The sequence below is a fragment of the Salvelinus alpinus genome, chromosome 17 (genome assembly GCF_045679555.1).
Source record: "Salvelinus alpinus chromosome 17, SLU_Salpinus.1, whole genome shotgun sequence".
Classification (NCBI taxonomy): domain Eukaryota; kingdom Metazoa; phylum Chordata; class Actinopteri; order Salmoniformes; family Salmonidae; genus Salvelinus; species Salvelinus alpinus.
The window spans coordinates 21,414,171-21,430,049 of NC_092102.1; the positions used below are offsets into that span (position 1 = coordinate 21,414,171).

The 15,879-nt window shown below is 42.2% G+C and overlaps 1 protein-coding gene across 13 annotated transcripts in view; it reads left to right on the plus strand.

The window, feature by feature from the left end:
• rap1gapa (RAP1 GTPase activating protein a) overlaps positions 1 to 12,386 on the plus strand; it is a 91,606-nt gene extending 79,220 nt beyond the window's left edge. For 5 of the 13 annotated variants that reach the window (XM_071347957.1, XM_071347960.1, XM_071347965.1 and 2 more), the window contains 10 exons: positions 47 to 187; positions 1,207 to 1,338; positions 2,556 to 2,633; positions 3,819 to 3,928; positions 4,110 to 4,241; positions 8,486 to 8,624; positions 8,708 to 8,819; positions 9,163 to 9,242; positions 9,499 to 9,546; positions 9,765 to 12,386. In XM_071347957.1, coding sequence (XP_071204058.1) covers positions 47 to 187; positions 1,207 to 1,338; positions 2,556 to 2,633; positions 3,819 to 3,928; positions 4,110 to 4,241; positions 8,486 to 8,624; positions 8,708 to 8,819; positions 9,163 to 9,242; positions 9,499 to 9,507 — 933 coding nt within the window. In that variant the 3' untranslated portion in view covers positions 9,508 to 9,546; positions 9,765 to 12,386. The remainder of the gene's footprint in view (positions 1 to 46; positions 188 to 1,206; positions 1,339 to 2,555; positions 2,634 to 3,818; positions 3,929 to 4,109; positions 4,242 to 8,485; positions 8,625 to 8,707; positions 8,820 to 9,162; positions 9,243 to 9,498; positions 9,547 to 9,764) is intronic. The other 8 variants (XM_071347959.1, XM_071347958.1, XM_071347961.1 and 5 more) reach the window with 8 other exon arrangements.
• Positions 12,387 to 15,879: the final 3,493 nt, after the last annotated feature.

The following is a 15,879-nucleotide window of genomic DNA, read 5'->3' on the forward strand; positions in this document are numbered from 1 at the left end:
GTGTGTGTGTGTGTGTGTGTGTGTGGTTATGCGTGTGTGTGATCAGGAGCGTACGCGGTCCGCCTTGCTGGAGACGCTGTATGAGGAGTTACACATCAACAGCCAGGCCATGATGGGTCTGGGAGGAGACGAGGATAAGATGGAGAACGGGTCCGGAGGAGGAGGGGGCTTCTTTGAGTCCTTTAAGGTAACCTGGCACAGCTGGGAAAAGGCTTGGGGCAGTAGGCTTAGTATACACTGACTAATGTGTTTTTACACATCAACACTTGTTCCTGAATATGTCACTTGTGACACAATAGTTATACAGTTATAGATGCACATAATGCAGTTTCAAATCAGTTTGAATTGAATGTGAAACTGAAACTAAAACAGAGAACCTTTACTATCTTATAGTGACAGTTGTTTCACTATTTCTCTGCTGTTCCCTCTTGGTTGTACAGGTTGTTGTTTGTCTGGTGGTGTCCATAAATAATACAGGACACTGGAGTAAAATGCTTGATCAATCTCCATTAGTCTGTCTGGGGAACAGCTCTGTCTCTGTGCTCTGCTGCTCTGTTCTGTGGGCTTACTGAATGAATGGCTCACCAGCTTCTCAATGTCAGGCTTCATATGTTGTAGTGTGTTCTTTCTGCAGCATGTCCTGTGTTTGTGACAACGCTGGCTTTATCTCCTTCTCTGTTTCACCTTTCCAGAGACATACAATACTAGTTCTGACAATGGGAATACAGTCATGTATCTCTCTCTCCATCAGATGCTCTATCTCTGCTTCTCTGTCTCTACCTCCAGCCAGGTCTCTTCTACAGGGCTACTCTGGGTTCATTGGTTTTGGATGCTCTCTGACTGGTGTTTAGTGTGGACACATAAGCAGGCAGATATCTCCCTCACTGCTCTACAACCCCGCCTTCTCTTCCCACCCGCCCACCCACACTGACTCAGCCCCTGAGTCCCCTTGGGGGTTACAAGCTTAGTGTTTCTCCTTGCAACTACCTTAGTGCTTGATGGGAACTTACTGGGTTATGTATCTTGTAGTTCCAGTGTCTTTCTCCTCGCTTGTCCTTCTCACTCTGACTGAAGTGGTTAGTTAGAGTTAGTCAGTGTTAGACCCAGCTCAACGTGTCTCCTCCTTGTCTCTCTCTGAAGTGGTTAGTTAGAGTTAGTCAGTGTTAGACCCAGCTCAACGTGTCTCCTCCTCGTCTGTCTCTGTAGCGGGTGATTCGCAGCAGAAGCCAGTCTATGGATGCCATGGGTCTCAATTTCAAGAAGCCACTCACTGTCTCCACTAGTCTCAGCGTCAACTTTACCCACAACCCACCTGAGAGTCCCAAATTCCCAGGGATAGTAAGTACACTAAAGTAACAGTCCCACTGACAGCTCTGGTCTTGAGTGAGATGAGCGACGCTCTCTCTCCCTTCCCTGAGAAACCCTTGATAGAGCCCATTCCTTGCCTCTTCACACGCCTGCCTAACTCACTAACCTCTCACACAATAGAAATAGATAAGTCTTCACTCACACAACCTCTATAAGCTAGAGTTACTAGACACTCACAACTGAGCCTTGCGTTGATATTTGTAGTCCGGTGAGTTACCTTGGATCAAAGGTGCTTTTAACATTGAATGCATTCTAAAATTGTTTTCATTTTGAAAATCTCCTGCCTATGCATTGCATCTGAAACGCTCCCTGCACTGTGTGCTCTGTGTACATGCCAGCTCCAGCTTGTGCTTGATGCTCTGTGATGTTTATATCAAGAACACACCTGCTTGTTATAAGAGTTCAAGGGGAGTATGTAGTGTGTACGTGATGTTTAGTGCGTACATGGTGAGTATTTCTGAGGCATTTGTCAGACAGATTGAATGATATGTCTGACACTCCAGTGACATTATCAAAGGGGGGTTTCTGGTTTATGATTGTCTCAATAATGTATGTGAAATTCTGTATATGTGGGGTGTAGTATTTCACTGACACTAACTTTGTTAATGAAATGTAGGATATTATTTTATTCATTATAACACCTCTATAACAAATCTAAGAGGAAGCTAATTTGTTCACTCACAAGATCATTGTCTACTATATAGCCTCTTGAAGCCACACAAATGTTAGTCCAAGATTTCACATCAAAAGGACAGGCTCAATGATACCCAATATGACTTATTGATCATTCAAAGCATAACACAAACAACAAGTGCTTTTCAAACGTGTATCTGACAGCACTGGAGGCTTTCTTCATGTTCCTGTCTGTTGTACTCTCTTACCCTGTAACGTATGTACTGCTGTGTTCTTCTATCCCCTTTCTGTCCTTCTCTTCGTTTCACTGCCTGTGTCGCACCCACGGTGCCCAAAGTCTCTTTCTCGGTCTCTGTTTTATTACTGCGCTTTGATTTGTAACCTCCAGCTGTAACATGTGCTTTAATGTATTTTGTTTTATTAACATAACTTGCTGCATGAAGTCTCATGGGGTTTTTATCTCCTCTCTCTCCCGCTCTCTCTTTCTCTCTCTCTCTCCCGCTCTCTCTTTCTCGCTCTCTCTCTCTTTCTCTCTCTCTCTCTCTCTGACTCAGTCATTGCTTGTCCCAGGGAAAAGTCCCAGTAAATATGGCCGTCGAGGCAGTGCCATAGGGATAGGAACAGTAGAAGAGGTTCATATCTAATTCTAACTACTTCCTCCTTACTACTCCTCCCCTCTGTCTCTTTTTTTTCTACTTGACTCCACTGCATCGTGACCAAACACTTTTCCTGTGGTTGATCAGTGAACCATAACATTAGGATTCCAGGGCAAACACTCCATCAATGCAAAAGGACAACTCCTCGTCTAGTGAAATGTATGACTTTCTGAGGAGGAGGTTGCATCTATAAAGTATTGTACACATACAGTATTTTTAAGCTGTAGTTTTACTGAAACAAGTGAAGTTTCTTGTCTCTCTCAACTGTTTGAACCACATCACACACTTTACATTAGTCTTTGATCCACGTAACATCAGATGAAGACACAACGCTAGCACAAATAATGTTTCGTATCACTGCATAAAGACACGTGGTCAGTTTGATGCTGTAGCACCTCCCCTTGGCCCTCACCTCACTAGTCTGTGTTGTCTTGCATATTTCCTTGTTTTGACGTTACATTGTATTGTGTGTTCCCCCTCTGTACTCTCCACACGTATCGCTCAACATGTAATTCTTGTTTAGCTAATTCTCCATTTGTTTAAAACTATGAATATTTATGGTTTAGAGAACCCCCCCCCCAAAAAAAAAGAGAACTGAAATGATCCTCAAGCTCTTTGAAGCTCACATGAGATAAAAGCTCTTTTTCAAGTCCTTATTTTGAAAGCTTACAAAGGGAGATTGAGTGAACAAAGCGTTCAGTCAGAAAGCACATTTTAGTGGTAAGCCCTGGAGTGCTAGAATCCATCTTTCATCTCATGCTCTGCTCTGCTCTCACTAGTCTAGCTGAAGCTAAACCTAATATTCTAACGTCTTCTTATCTGTGTTAGCTTCAACTCCAAGCCACGAGTCCCATTACTCTGTAGTCTGATAATAATGATGAACTCTCTTGTATTTTTCCTGTGTAGATGGTCTATACTCTCACTATTTAGTTCAACGATGATCCTGTACCTTAAAAGCTACGGCATTTTGAAAATACAAGTGATGATATATAATAGTACCTAACATAATAGCATTAACAGAAAAAGGAACAGCGCATAATGATGCAATAACCTTAGCGTTGACAGTAGACACAGATGCCATGTTGGGCTATTGATAGGCTGTTATTGTGATAGAAGGGATGTCATGGTTCTCACTGGTTGTTCTTACCCCTGCCCTCTCAGTCTCTGATCATCCCTGGGAAGAGTCCAACCAGGAAGAAGTCTGGTCCCTTCAGCTCCAGGCGCAGCAGTGCCATCGGCATCGAGAACATCCAGGAAGTCCACGAGAAAATGTGAGTGTGAACTCAGAACTCAGAGACATGAATATTGTAAACATGATGTTGATATGTTAGTGACTATGCCTCTGTGTTTCTCTCTGATACCCCGTCCCTGTATTTGTGTCCAATGCCCTGTCGCTTTGTTGGTATGTACCCTCCTGCCCTTCTTATTCAGCATTGTTCCCTCCCCTCTCAGCAGCAGCCACAGCAGTAGGGAGTGTTTACCTGGAACACAGAAGACACCTGACAGTGGCCACGTGACTCAGGACCCCAAGTCTGAGAACTCCTCCAATCAGAGCTCACCAGAGGTGCTCACCACAAAGAACATGTGAGTAGATGCAATTCCAGATATAGGCCAATATGATGATTCACATTCAAATGTAATCGTCATATCAACATGAAAGTTCAACATCACCAGGACAATGTGATTTAGGTACACCAAAGTAACCTCAAATATGTAAAAAAAAAAATTAAACTCAGTTTATTCAGTTTTACACACATAATGAGACAACACAATAAACAATATAAATAATATACTCAACTTGAAAACCAAAAAAATAAGAAATAACTACACTACTGGTCAAAAGTTTTAGAACACCTACTCATTCAAGGGTTTTCTTTATTTTTACTATTTTCTACTTTGTAGAATAATAGTAAAGACATCAACACAATGAAATAACACATATGGAGTCATGTAGTAACCAAAAAAGTGTTAAACAAATCAAAATATATTTTATATTTGAGATTCTTCAAATAGCCACCCTTTGCCTTGATGACAGCTTTGCACACTCTTGGCATTCTCTCAACCAGCTTCACCTGGAATGCTTTTCCAATAGTCTTGAAGGAGTTCCCACATATGCTGAGCACTTATTGGCTGCTTTTCCTTCACTCTGCGGTCCAACTCATCCCAAACCATCTCAATTTCGTTGAGGTTTGGGGGATTGTGGAGGCCAGGTCATCTGACGCAGCACTCCATCACTCTCCTTCTTGGTCAAATAGCCCTTACACAGCCTGGAGGTGTGTTGGGTCATTGTCCTGTTGAAAAACAAATGATACTCCCACTAAGCCCAAACCAGATGGGATGGCGTATCGCTGCAGAATGCTGTGGTAGCCATGCTGGTTAAATCACAGACCGTGTCACCAGCAAAGCACCCCCACACCATAACACCTCCTCCTCCATGCTTTACGGTGGGAAATACACATGCAGAGATCATCCGTTCACCTACACTGTGTCTCACAAAGACACGGCGGTTGGAACCAAACGTCTCCAATTTGGACTCCAGACCAAAGGACAGATTTCCAGCAGCCTATTAGGGGTGGAGTAATGGAACCACTCACAGACAGTAATGGCCATAGACTGACCATCCACTGGACCAAAATTAAAGTTTCCAAGTTTTTTAAATATTTTTTTTATACAATGTAAGTGTAAACAAAATAAGAAACAGGGCAAAACAAGCTCACATTTTAGGCTCTGACATGGCAAGAGGAATAAGGCATGCATAAGTCACGTTCAATAAGAATCAATAGGCACATCAACCAACCTCAATGTCCTCCCCCCAAGAAACACAAAGAAATGCTCCTCCAACCAGTAAGTCACAGGGGTGTCAAATACAGACTTATTTTTGTTTTAATAAGAATGCCATCTGAGGGTGGACTGTTCAAAGTAAGACCGGAATGAAGCCCAAGCATCATAAAACAGTTTGGAGTTCCTACGTGTATTGAATTGAAAAATAAATAAATTCAGAGAGCACAACACATCTCCTACCCAATATTTATAAGATGGGGGAGCTGCCATCTTCCAGTTCTGTAGTATTAGCCGTCTAGCTAAAGAGTTGTAAGAGCAACAGTGTCCAACTGAATTCTTGACAGGGGGGTACCTATGGGCAGTACTCCAAAAAGGGCTGTAAGGGGAGATGGCTCTATTACAGTGCCATATATATCAGAGAAAAATTGTAAGTAATTGTTCAGCTTGTCTGGTAGAGACCTTGTCAAATCCAGATTGGAGTAGCTGGCGTTCTTTATATAGATCAGAGGAAGGATCTGTAGCATAGATCCAATGTAGCCTTGGCTTCGCTCACATCTCAAAGCCGCTGAGAGTGAGCTTTGTTTTTCTTGGCTGTATAAGAAATAATTTGGCCATGTAGGTATGCTTTGAGGGACTCCCATATAGAAGAGCAGGACATATCTGGGGTTTTCAGCAGGGGTTTTCAGCAGAAATCAAATTGACAAACTCCTTAACTGAGAGTAAAATGGAGTTAAGACACCATCGATAACACATAGGAGGTTGCTGGGGTAACTCTAGCTCAAGCAGTAATGGTGAATGGTCAGAAATAACAATACTCTCATAAGTACACCTCTGAAGGTTAGGCAGAAGTGTTTTGTCCAAAAATAAGTAATCAATACGGGAGTATGTTTGATGAACATGAGAAAAAAAAGAATTCTGTCTATCTGTAGGATGTAGGAAACGCCAGGCCTCACACATACCATTTTTCTGAAGAAAAGATTGAATAAGTAGGGCACATTTAGATGGGCCTGTAGTTCTTCATGAGAACTTGTCAAGAACTGGGGATATTGTACAGTTGAAATCCCCCCCCCTAAAATCAACAAATGGGAATCTAAATTGGGTATAGCAGATAAAATGGTAGAAATTAAACTTGTATCATCCCAATTGGGGCATAAACACTAGCCAAAACAAGAAGGGTAGAAAACTGTTTACCAGTTACTATGACGTATCGTCCCTTAGGATCAGGAATAACCTCAGAAGCTACAAAGGGAGTACATTTATCATCCACAATGTCAGCACCTCTTGATTTACTATGAAAGTCTGAGTGGAACAGTTGGCCAACCCAGTCCCTGCGAATCCTACATTGCTCACCAGTCCTCAAGTGAGTCTCTTGTAGAAATGCAAAATGTGCCTTCAAACCCTTTAAATGTGTCAGCACCCTCTTACGTTTCACAGGGTTGTTAGCCCCTTTGATGTTCCACGAAATGTACTTGATGGTATTATTTTGCCCACCCTGAGCATTCCCGTTATACAACCCTGTCATTAGAGCGTAGAGTGGAAAAGCAATGAATACCCAAAAGCCCCAGGACAACTTGTCTCAGAGTAATAATGTACAGTGTAAGATATTTGTAAAAATTTACAGAAAAAGAAACTAAAAAGAAGACAGTGACAACATTAGAACTAAACAATTCAACCTCCTTCCTCCCCCCATCCATTCATAAACTAACTCAATAGGTCAATGAGACAGCATGGGAAAAAATGAATTACGTAAACCCTTAATAAAATAAAATAAAAATTACTGAATGCTTTTAAGGCAAGCACACTGGACCAAAATATTAAATCACATCAAATAAACCTGAGTGGGTTCGTCAACTCCCGAACTATACAGGAATAGTCCAAGTATAACTAAACATAAGAATACCACAGGTGGGCTACTTACTTACTATCAACAGTTAGCGAGCAACAGTTTCTAATCTATGAGCTTATTCAAGACTTCTTGATGTGACGTTGAATGTGAGCCATAGCCTCCTCTGGAAAATTGAAAGGTGTAGTCTTTACCATCATGAGAAAGCCATAGACGGACTGGGAATCGCAGTCTGTACTTCACACCTGGATGGTCCCGTAGTAGTTGTTTGGCCTGCCCGAAAGCTGTGCGTTGCCTGGACACAGTGGGGGAGTAGTCCTGGTAGATGGAGAAGCTCTGTCCTTGAAAGCTCAGAGTGGTATTGCGGGCTCGTCAGAGAATCTACATCTTCTCATGGAAAGAATGATGTCACAGAGCCTCTCACCGTCCCGGGGCATTGGGCGCAGCAACCAGTGGGCACGATCAATCAGGGACTTCTCATCCATGGCGAGAACCTATTTCAGTAGCCCGGAGACGAAATCCGTGGCGCGAGGCATTTCCGCTGACTCTGGGACTGATTCCAGTCTCCGGTTACTGCCGGGAGAAAATCCTTCTAAGTTCACACAGGTCTCCTGTACCTTTTTCAGATCCGCAGTCAGGCGTTTGACGTCAGCCTCCAGGGAGGTAGTTAGGTCAGAGACACTGGTAGTGGAGGTCTCCAGTGCTGCAATCGTCATAGTGTGCAACTCTGTTGTTGTTTTGTGTGATGTGATTGCTGGCACCGTCTCGTTTCGCAGGAGAGTTAAATATGCTTTTAAAGTATCAGAAACCTATTGTATTCAAACCTCAATCATAGCAGCTACCTCTGTTTTCATTTCAACTATCTCCGAGTGTAACGTTAGTAGCTTGATGGCCTCGAATGTTAATTTCAGCTCCACCAGGCAAAGCCGCACCCGCAGGTAAAGTGCTAGTCTCCGGGTCTTGGTTATTACGGAAAGGAATCACCAAACTAATATTTGAAAATAAATACGGTTTTGCTGCAAAATTCACAAACTTTAAGGATACTGCGGGATCAAACAAAAAACACGTCAGTCGTACATTGCGCCAATCAAATATGTACATCTTCTCTAGACAGTGTATGTGTAACTCATTGTATAGTTCTATTGGTGTATCAATAACCCAGTCATGGTTCTGTCATAGTGTTGCAGGCTGACTCAGGGTGTAGGTTTGCTCTTTGTAACAACAGGGCCCAGTCTATCCCTGAGGGTCACGACCTTTCCCGCTCCTCCTCCAACGCCAGCAGCTTTGCCAGTGTGGTGGAGGAGAATGAGACAGAGGCCATTGAGGACTACGACACTGGCATGGTGAGTGTGCGTGCGTGTGTGTGTATGCTAATGTTTGTGTGTTTTGCCATGCATCTAACTGCCAGCATGTATGTGTTCCCCAGGAGAGCCTGTCTTCAGCGGGGACGCCCCACAAGCGGGACTCGTTAACCTACAGCACATGGCTGGAGGACAGTATGAGCAGCACGAGCACCACCAGCCGAGGCTGCTCGCCAGGTGAGAGGAGAGAGAGAGATGGCAGTGGGGACTAGGGGGCAGGGTGGAGATTGAGAATATACATAAAAGAGAGCATAAGGTACATATGAGGTTAGTCAATTACAGTTGCTTGCCAGGTCGTGTTTGTAAAAGAAAAGATCTTCCCCATTGGCGTCGGCTAATGGGGATCCTAATAGATCCAAATAAATGACCTACCTGGTTAAATTAAGGTCAGCATTTGGCAGTTTGATGATGTAGGAATATCTGATTTCTAGCCGTATTGAGTCAGAGAAGGCTATATGTCTCACATAGTGCAGCCTGATCCTGGAGTTTCACTATTCAGGTCATGTGTTTTATTACCCAGGTCCTGGTAAATCTGATGGGGGTAAAGGGTCAGAAATCCGTATCAAACTGGACCGGCCACAGGATCATCAGTCCTCATCGGTATGAAATCCTCCATCCCGAGTCTGGGCCTGACACTTTAAATGGATGTCTGCTCTCTCCCTTTGCATGAATTATTCTTCTGTTGTGTGTTGTATGCACTGGTATTGTAACTTCTGATGTCGTTGTACTTCTGAAGCAGTTGTACTGTAGTTGATCTGCTGTTCTATCAGTGCTGTGTGCTGTGGTTACCACTGTTGTTGTGTAATTCTTCCTTGCTCTCTCTATGCATCTCTGTCTGTGTGCCCTTCCTGTCCAGAACTGTTAGCCTCTCCCACCTGATTGTTTCCTGGATGTCCATCTGCAGGTTAGCACTTTCTTCATACTGTCTTGAGTCTCTCTCTCCAATAAGTACCCGTACGTGCACATAGAACAAGTTTGTCAATGATATTTTAAAGGTTACTCCAAAGAAGAAACAAGACCTGCATTGCTTATTCTCATAAAACATTGTATGATGTTTTCACATGTATTTCTATATTTTGCTGTCAGCCTTTAGTAAGAGTCTGATGTCTCCTATCCCTAAAGCATTCCCATAAGACACAATCCTTCTGGGAGATGAGACGAGCGCAGGCTTTCGCCGTAACCAATGACGACGATGAGGAGGTGGACCCTGGCCAGCCTGCTGGTCAGTGAGGCCAGACCACCCCTTCCCAGAAGCCCCGGCGGTGGCGTGGGCGGCGGCTGGCATGCCAGGGAAGGAAGTCAGTGTTGTTTATTTCTGCTCACTCCCTTACCTGTCTGTCTGTACACACATCTTCTGCCTGGCTTTGTGTTTCAGAAGCACTCTTTTTGTTACCCATTAAGTAAATAGGTTTATTTGTCCCAGTGAACAAATGGTACCTGTGGTTCAGTTTTGTTGAGGCCTACTGTATATAGCCATGCAGATCACACAGTGTAGCCACAGTGCCATTGAACTCAGTGACTTTGTTAGGTGACTTTGCCAGTGACTTTGTTAGGGGCATGTTGGTGTTGTCGTATGGATTGTACATTATAGTGACAATTTGATTGAACCCATTCAATCTCACATACCAAATATCCAACAACAAAGATGTGTGCTTTTTAATTAAATGTCCATTATTGGTTATGTTGAATGCAGTTGAATGTGTTAGTGATTTTTCAGGTAAAGTGATTGTAATGTGTCTGTTAGCCATAGCTTTAACTTACTGTATAGAACTGTAGAGCCAAAAACAGTTGCTCTGACAGAGTGAATATTTTCTTCTCAATATACAATAACTGGGATATTGTCATCACAATATACAATGTACTTCAAGCCTCACCTGCTCATACTGCAAATTAAAATGAAGATGGACATCTAACAAGAAAGAATGGAAATATAGCCTTGAACCTTTAAAATGCAGTTTTTCTATAGCTTCATTATTCATTTATACCCTTATCAACATGGTCAGAAGCAGACAGTAATTGGACAATGCATGGTTTCAGATTATATGTTATATGATCACACTGTTTTTGCACACAGGATGCTCATTGCTAACTGCTACCGATTTATTATTATTATTGTGAACCACCGTCATTTTGTGTAATTGTAACCTAACAGGCAATTTTAGCTTTGCACTTTCTGTCCACAGAAATAGTTGTCTATTTTGTTGTGTATCAAGCAGGTTACTGAGGTCAGGTATGTAGAGATGTGTTGATGACTACAGGGGTAATTCATAACTGAATTGAATAACGTACTGTATTAGTTCATCCAATCAGCTAGTTTGCCGGTCTAATCTACATTACAAACCCTGCAGCCTAAGTGTTGCCATCAGTACCCGCGGAGAAATATGTTTGTATTTATTTATTTGGGGATGGGATGGGGGACTACTGTATTATTATACAGTATATTTGCTGTTGATATATTTCTAGTATATTATGGGAGAGATGTACAGAGATGAATACTACAGTTTGTGCATGTTATACAGTATAATCCTACCCTCCACTCCATGCCAAATCTAATGTAACCTGACAATGACATTTATTTTTGTGAAAATCATGATGGGGTTCTACATTATACATTTACATACAACTCTGTTTCTTCTGTTGAGCACTGCCAAATGAACACAGTGTGTGGCATGTACAATTTGAAAAGTATGTTTTAAAATAAACAAAAACTATCCCACACTGTCTGCTCAATAAAAGAGAACAACGCATTACCATGACAGAGCTGACAAATGTGTGAAGAAAGGTATCTGAGCTAAAGAGTTTGAATGGAGAACATATTGAACAGAAACTGTATATGTCTATCTAACTAAAATTGCCCTGATAGCTTTTATATTCAACTGCCTTTTGGATATGATTTCATTCTTAGATCTTTAGTTTGTGAATAATGTTACTGTACACATTCATCTCTTGCCCTAGATCCTTGTTTAGAGATGACTTAAAGACGCCATCATAACATTTGTGACAGTTAAACAATGAAAAGTGTGTTGCCTACTGTTTACCTCTTTATCATTTTCCTGAACTGAATGAAACCGTTGAAGGAATGTCCTATAAATAAGTTATTTGATGTGGCTAACCACCACCAGTCTCTAAAAGTAGAGCGCTGTAAAAGTTGAGGCTTCTCTCCTCTCCTCTTACATAACTGTGCCACATGTACGAGATCAGCATAAAATATGATTGAGTCAGTAACTCATCATCATCAAGGCGGGAAGAAATGGTATCAATGCGTGAAAAGGACTGAGACGGATGCAGTTTTTTACAAATATAAATGATATACTGGTACTACTCGCAACTTCTAACCTTACCTATGTCTTTATGTTAGACTATACTCTTCGGTCTTCACATTAGTCCAGTGTAGACAGAAAAAGCTACATTTCCAATAACTCAACAGAGTGATGGTGCCCTCCAGTGGTGTACACTTACTTATATGTGCATATTATTGTTTTATGCGAGTTGCTGTGCTTATGGGATAGTCACATTGGAGATGGGGATCTAGTAAAACACAATGCCGCACTGTCACATCAGGTTACTGGAATTTAAATTATAAATTATTTAGAAAATGTATGAACACTGCTTCAGTGTGATCTATTCAACAGATTGTATTTGTGTTCTGTCTTATTAGTGCATTCCTGTAAGAAATTAACTTGTAAATATGTTTTCCTTCATTTGTAAATATAGCCAAAATATGAAATAAAGAGCCTGGATTCATTCAGATGTCTTACTGAGTTTTCTGCAGAGAATTGTATTATGTTTAACTCACTACTGTATCCTAAAGTTGTCTGTTTATAAAGGTTTTATGGTCATGGCTAGAATGGATCCAGCTTTGGTCAAATTAACGTCAGAATTAGGAGAATTAGGTTAGGAAAAGGGTTAGGGTTAGCTAAAATGTTACGTTAATTTGACAAAAGCTGCATCCCTTCTAGCCATGACCTGGTTTTATGGGAGGCATAGTTTGATGGATCCGTTCCATTTATTTATTTAACCTTTATTTAACTAGGCAAGTCAGTTAAGAACAAATTCTTATTTACAATGACGGCCTACCAAAAGGCAAAAGACTTCCTGTGGGGACAGGGGCTGGGATTAAAATACATAAATAACATATAAATAGAGGACAAAACACACATCACGGCAAGAGAGGCAACACATACTACATACTACAAGAGAGACCTAAGACAACAACATAGCAAGGCAGCAACACATGACAACACAGCATGGTAGCAACACAACATGACAACAACATGGTAGCAACACAACATGGTAGCAGCACAAATCATGGTACAAACATTATTTGGCACAGACAACAGCACAAAGGGCAATAAGGTAGAGACAACAATACATCACACAAAGCAGTCACAACTGTCAGTAAGAGTGTCCATGATTGAGTCTTTGAATGAAGAGATTGAGATAAAACTGTTCAGTTTGAGTGTTTGTTGCAGCTCGTTACAGTCGCTAGCTGCAGCGAACTGAAAAGATGAGCAACCCAGGGATGTGTGTGCTTTGCAGACCTTTAACAGAATGTGACTGGCAGAACGGGTGTTGTATGTGGAGGATGAGGGCTGCAGTAGATATCTCAGATAGGGGGGAGTGAGGCCTAAGAGGGTTTTATAAATAAGCATCAACCAGTGGGTCTTGCGACGGTTATACAGAGATGACCAGTTTACAGAGGAGTATAGAGTGCAGTGATGTGTCCTATAAGGAGCATTGGTGGCAAATCTGATGGCCGAATGGTAAAGAACATTTAGCCGCTCGAGAGCACCCTTACCTGCTGATTTCAGGGTTAGTTTGGCAGCTGGGGTGAAAGAGGAGCGATTACGATAGAGGAAACCAAGTCTAGATTTAACTTTAGCCTGCTGCTTTGATATGTGCTGAGAGAAGGACAGTGTACCGTCTAGCCATACTCCCAAGTACTTGTATGAGGTGACTACATCAAGCTCTAAACCCTCTGAGGTATTAATCACACCTGTAGGGAGAGGGGCATTATTCTTACCAAACCACATGACCTTTGTTTTGGAGGTGTTCAGAACAAAGTTAAAGGTAGAGAAAGCTTGTTGGATACTAAGAAAGCTTTGTTGTAGAGCATTTAACACTAAATCCGGGGAGGGGCCAGCTGAGTATAAGACTGTATCATCTGCATATAAATGGATGAGAGAGCTTCCTACTGCCTGAGCTATGCTATTGATGTAAATTGAGAGTGTGGGGCCTAGGATTGAGCCTTGGGGTAGTCCCTTGATGACAGGCAATGGCTGAGACAGCAGATTTTCTGACTTTATACACTGCACTCTTTGAGAGAGGTAGTTAGCAAACCAGCCCAAAGACCCCTCAGAGACACCAATATTCCTTAGCCGGCCCACAAGAATTGAATGGTCTACTATATCAAAAGCTTTGGCCTAGTCAATAAAAATAGCAGCACAACATTGCTTAGAATCAAGGACAATGGTGACATCATTGAGGACCTTTAAGGTTGCAGTGACACATCCATAACCTGAGCGGAAACCAGATTGCATACCAGAGAGAATAGTATAGACATCAAGAAAGCCAGTCAGTTGATTATTGACAAATTGTTCCAACACTTTTGATAAACAGGGCAAAATAGAAATAGGCCTGTAACAGTTAGGATCAGCTTGATCTCCCCCTTTAAATAAAGAACGAACCGTGGCTGCCTTCCAAGCAATGGGAACCTCCCCAGAAAGGAAAGACAGGTTAAAAAGGTTGGAGATAGGCTTGGCAATGATAGGGTCAGCAACCTTAAAGAAGAAAGGGTCTAAACCATCTGGCCCAGATGTTTTTTTGGGGTCAAGTTTCAGGAGCTCCTCTAGCACCTCGGACTCAGTGACTGCCTGAAGGGAGAAACTTTGTAGTGGGGGAGGGGGAAAAAGAGGGAGAATCATCGGGGATAGTCGCATTAGAAGGGGTGGGAGATGTTGGACGGGCAAGGAGGCATGGCTGAGTCAAATAAGATTTCTGACTTAAGGAAGTGGTGGTTAAAGAGCTCAGCCATGTGCATCTTGTCAGTAACAACCACATCATCAACTTTAAGGGACATGGGCAGCTGTGAGGAGGGTTTATTCTTTAACAGGTCTTTAACCGTTTTCCAGAACTTCTTTGGGTTAGATCCACAGAGACAGAACTGCTCCTTAAAGTAACTAACTTTGGCCTTCCGGATAGCCTGAGTGCACTTATTCCTCATTTGCCTGAACGAGAGCCAGTCAGCCTGAGTATGCGTGTGCCGAGCCTTCGCCAAATGCAATTCTTGAGGTGGAGTAACTCTGCAAGATCACAGTCGAACCAGGGGCTGAACCTGTTTTTAATTCAAATTTTCTTTACGGGGGCGTGTTTGTTAACAATACCAATGAAAATATCAAAAAATAAGGTCTTCGACAGAGGGGATCAAGCTGATTTTATACCATTTTACAGAGGCCAGTTCATGAAGGAAGGCTTGCTCATTAAAGTTTTTTAGCAAGCGTCTATGACAAATCAGGACAGGTCGTTTCACTGAGCAGCCATTACGAACACAGTCTGTAAAACAGTGATCACTAAGGTCATTACAGAAAACACCAGACTGACACCTATCAGGATTATTTGTGAGGATAACATCAAGAAGAGTAGCCTTTTCTAGGTGTTTGGAGTCATACGTTGTGGGATTGGTAATAATCTGAGAAAGATTTAGGGAGTCCCATTACTTTAGAACTTGGTCAGGTGGTTTCAGCATGTCCCAGTTTAGGTCACCTAGCAGGACAAATTCAGGTGTAAGGGGTGTAAGGGGCCAGGAGAGAGCTTAGGGCAGGTAGGGTACAGGCCGGTGCTGATGGAGGACGATAGCACCCAGCAACAGTCAACAAAGAGTTATTTGAAAGTTTAATACTTAAGACCAGAAAATCAAATTGTTTGGGGGCAGACTTGGTGGAGACAATCAACACTGAAGGTGATCCTTGGTATAGATTGCCACTCTCCCACCTTTGGAAGATCTGTCTTGCTGAAAAAGGTTATAACCAGAAAGGTTAACATCAGTATTCAAAACACTCTTCCTTAACCACGTCTCAGTAATGACCAACACATCTGGATTGGAGATCTGAACCCACAATTTCAATTGATCTATTTTAGGTAATAAGCTTATAGTGTTAACGTGCAGAAAACCCAGGCTTTTACGGGAGCAGAAATCAGTGAAGCAGATATCAGAGCACAAGTCAGAATTGGGGCTAGC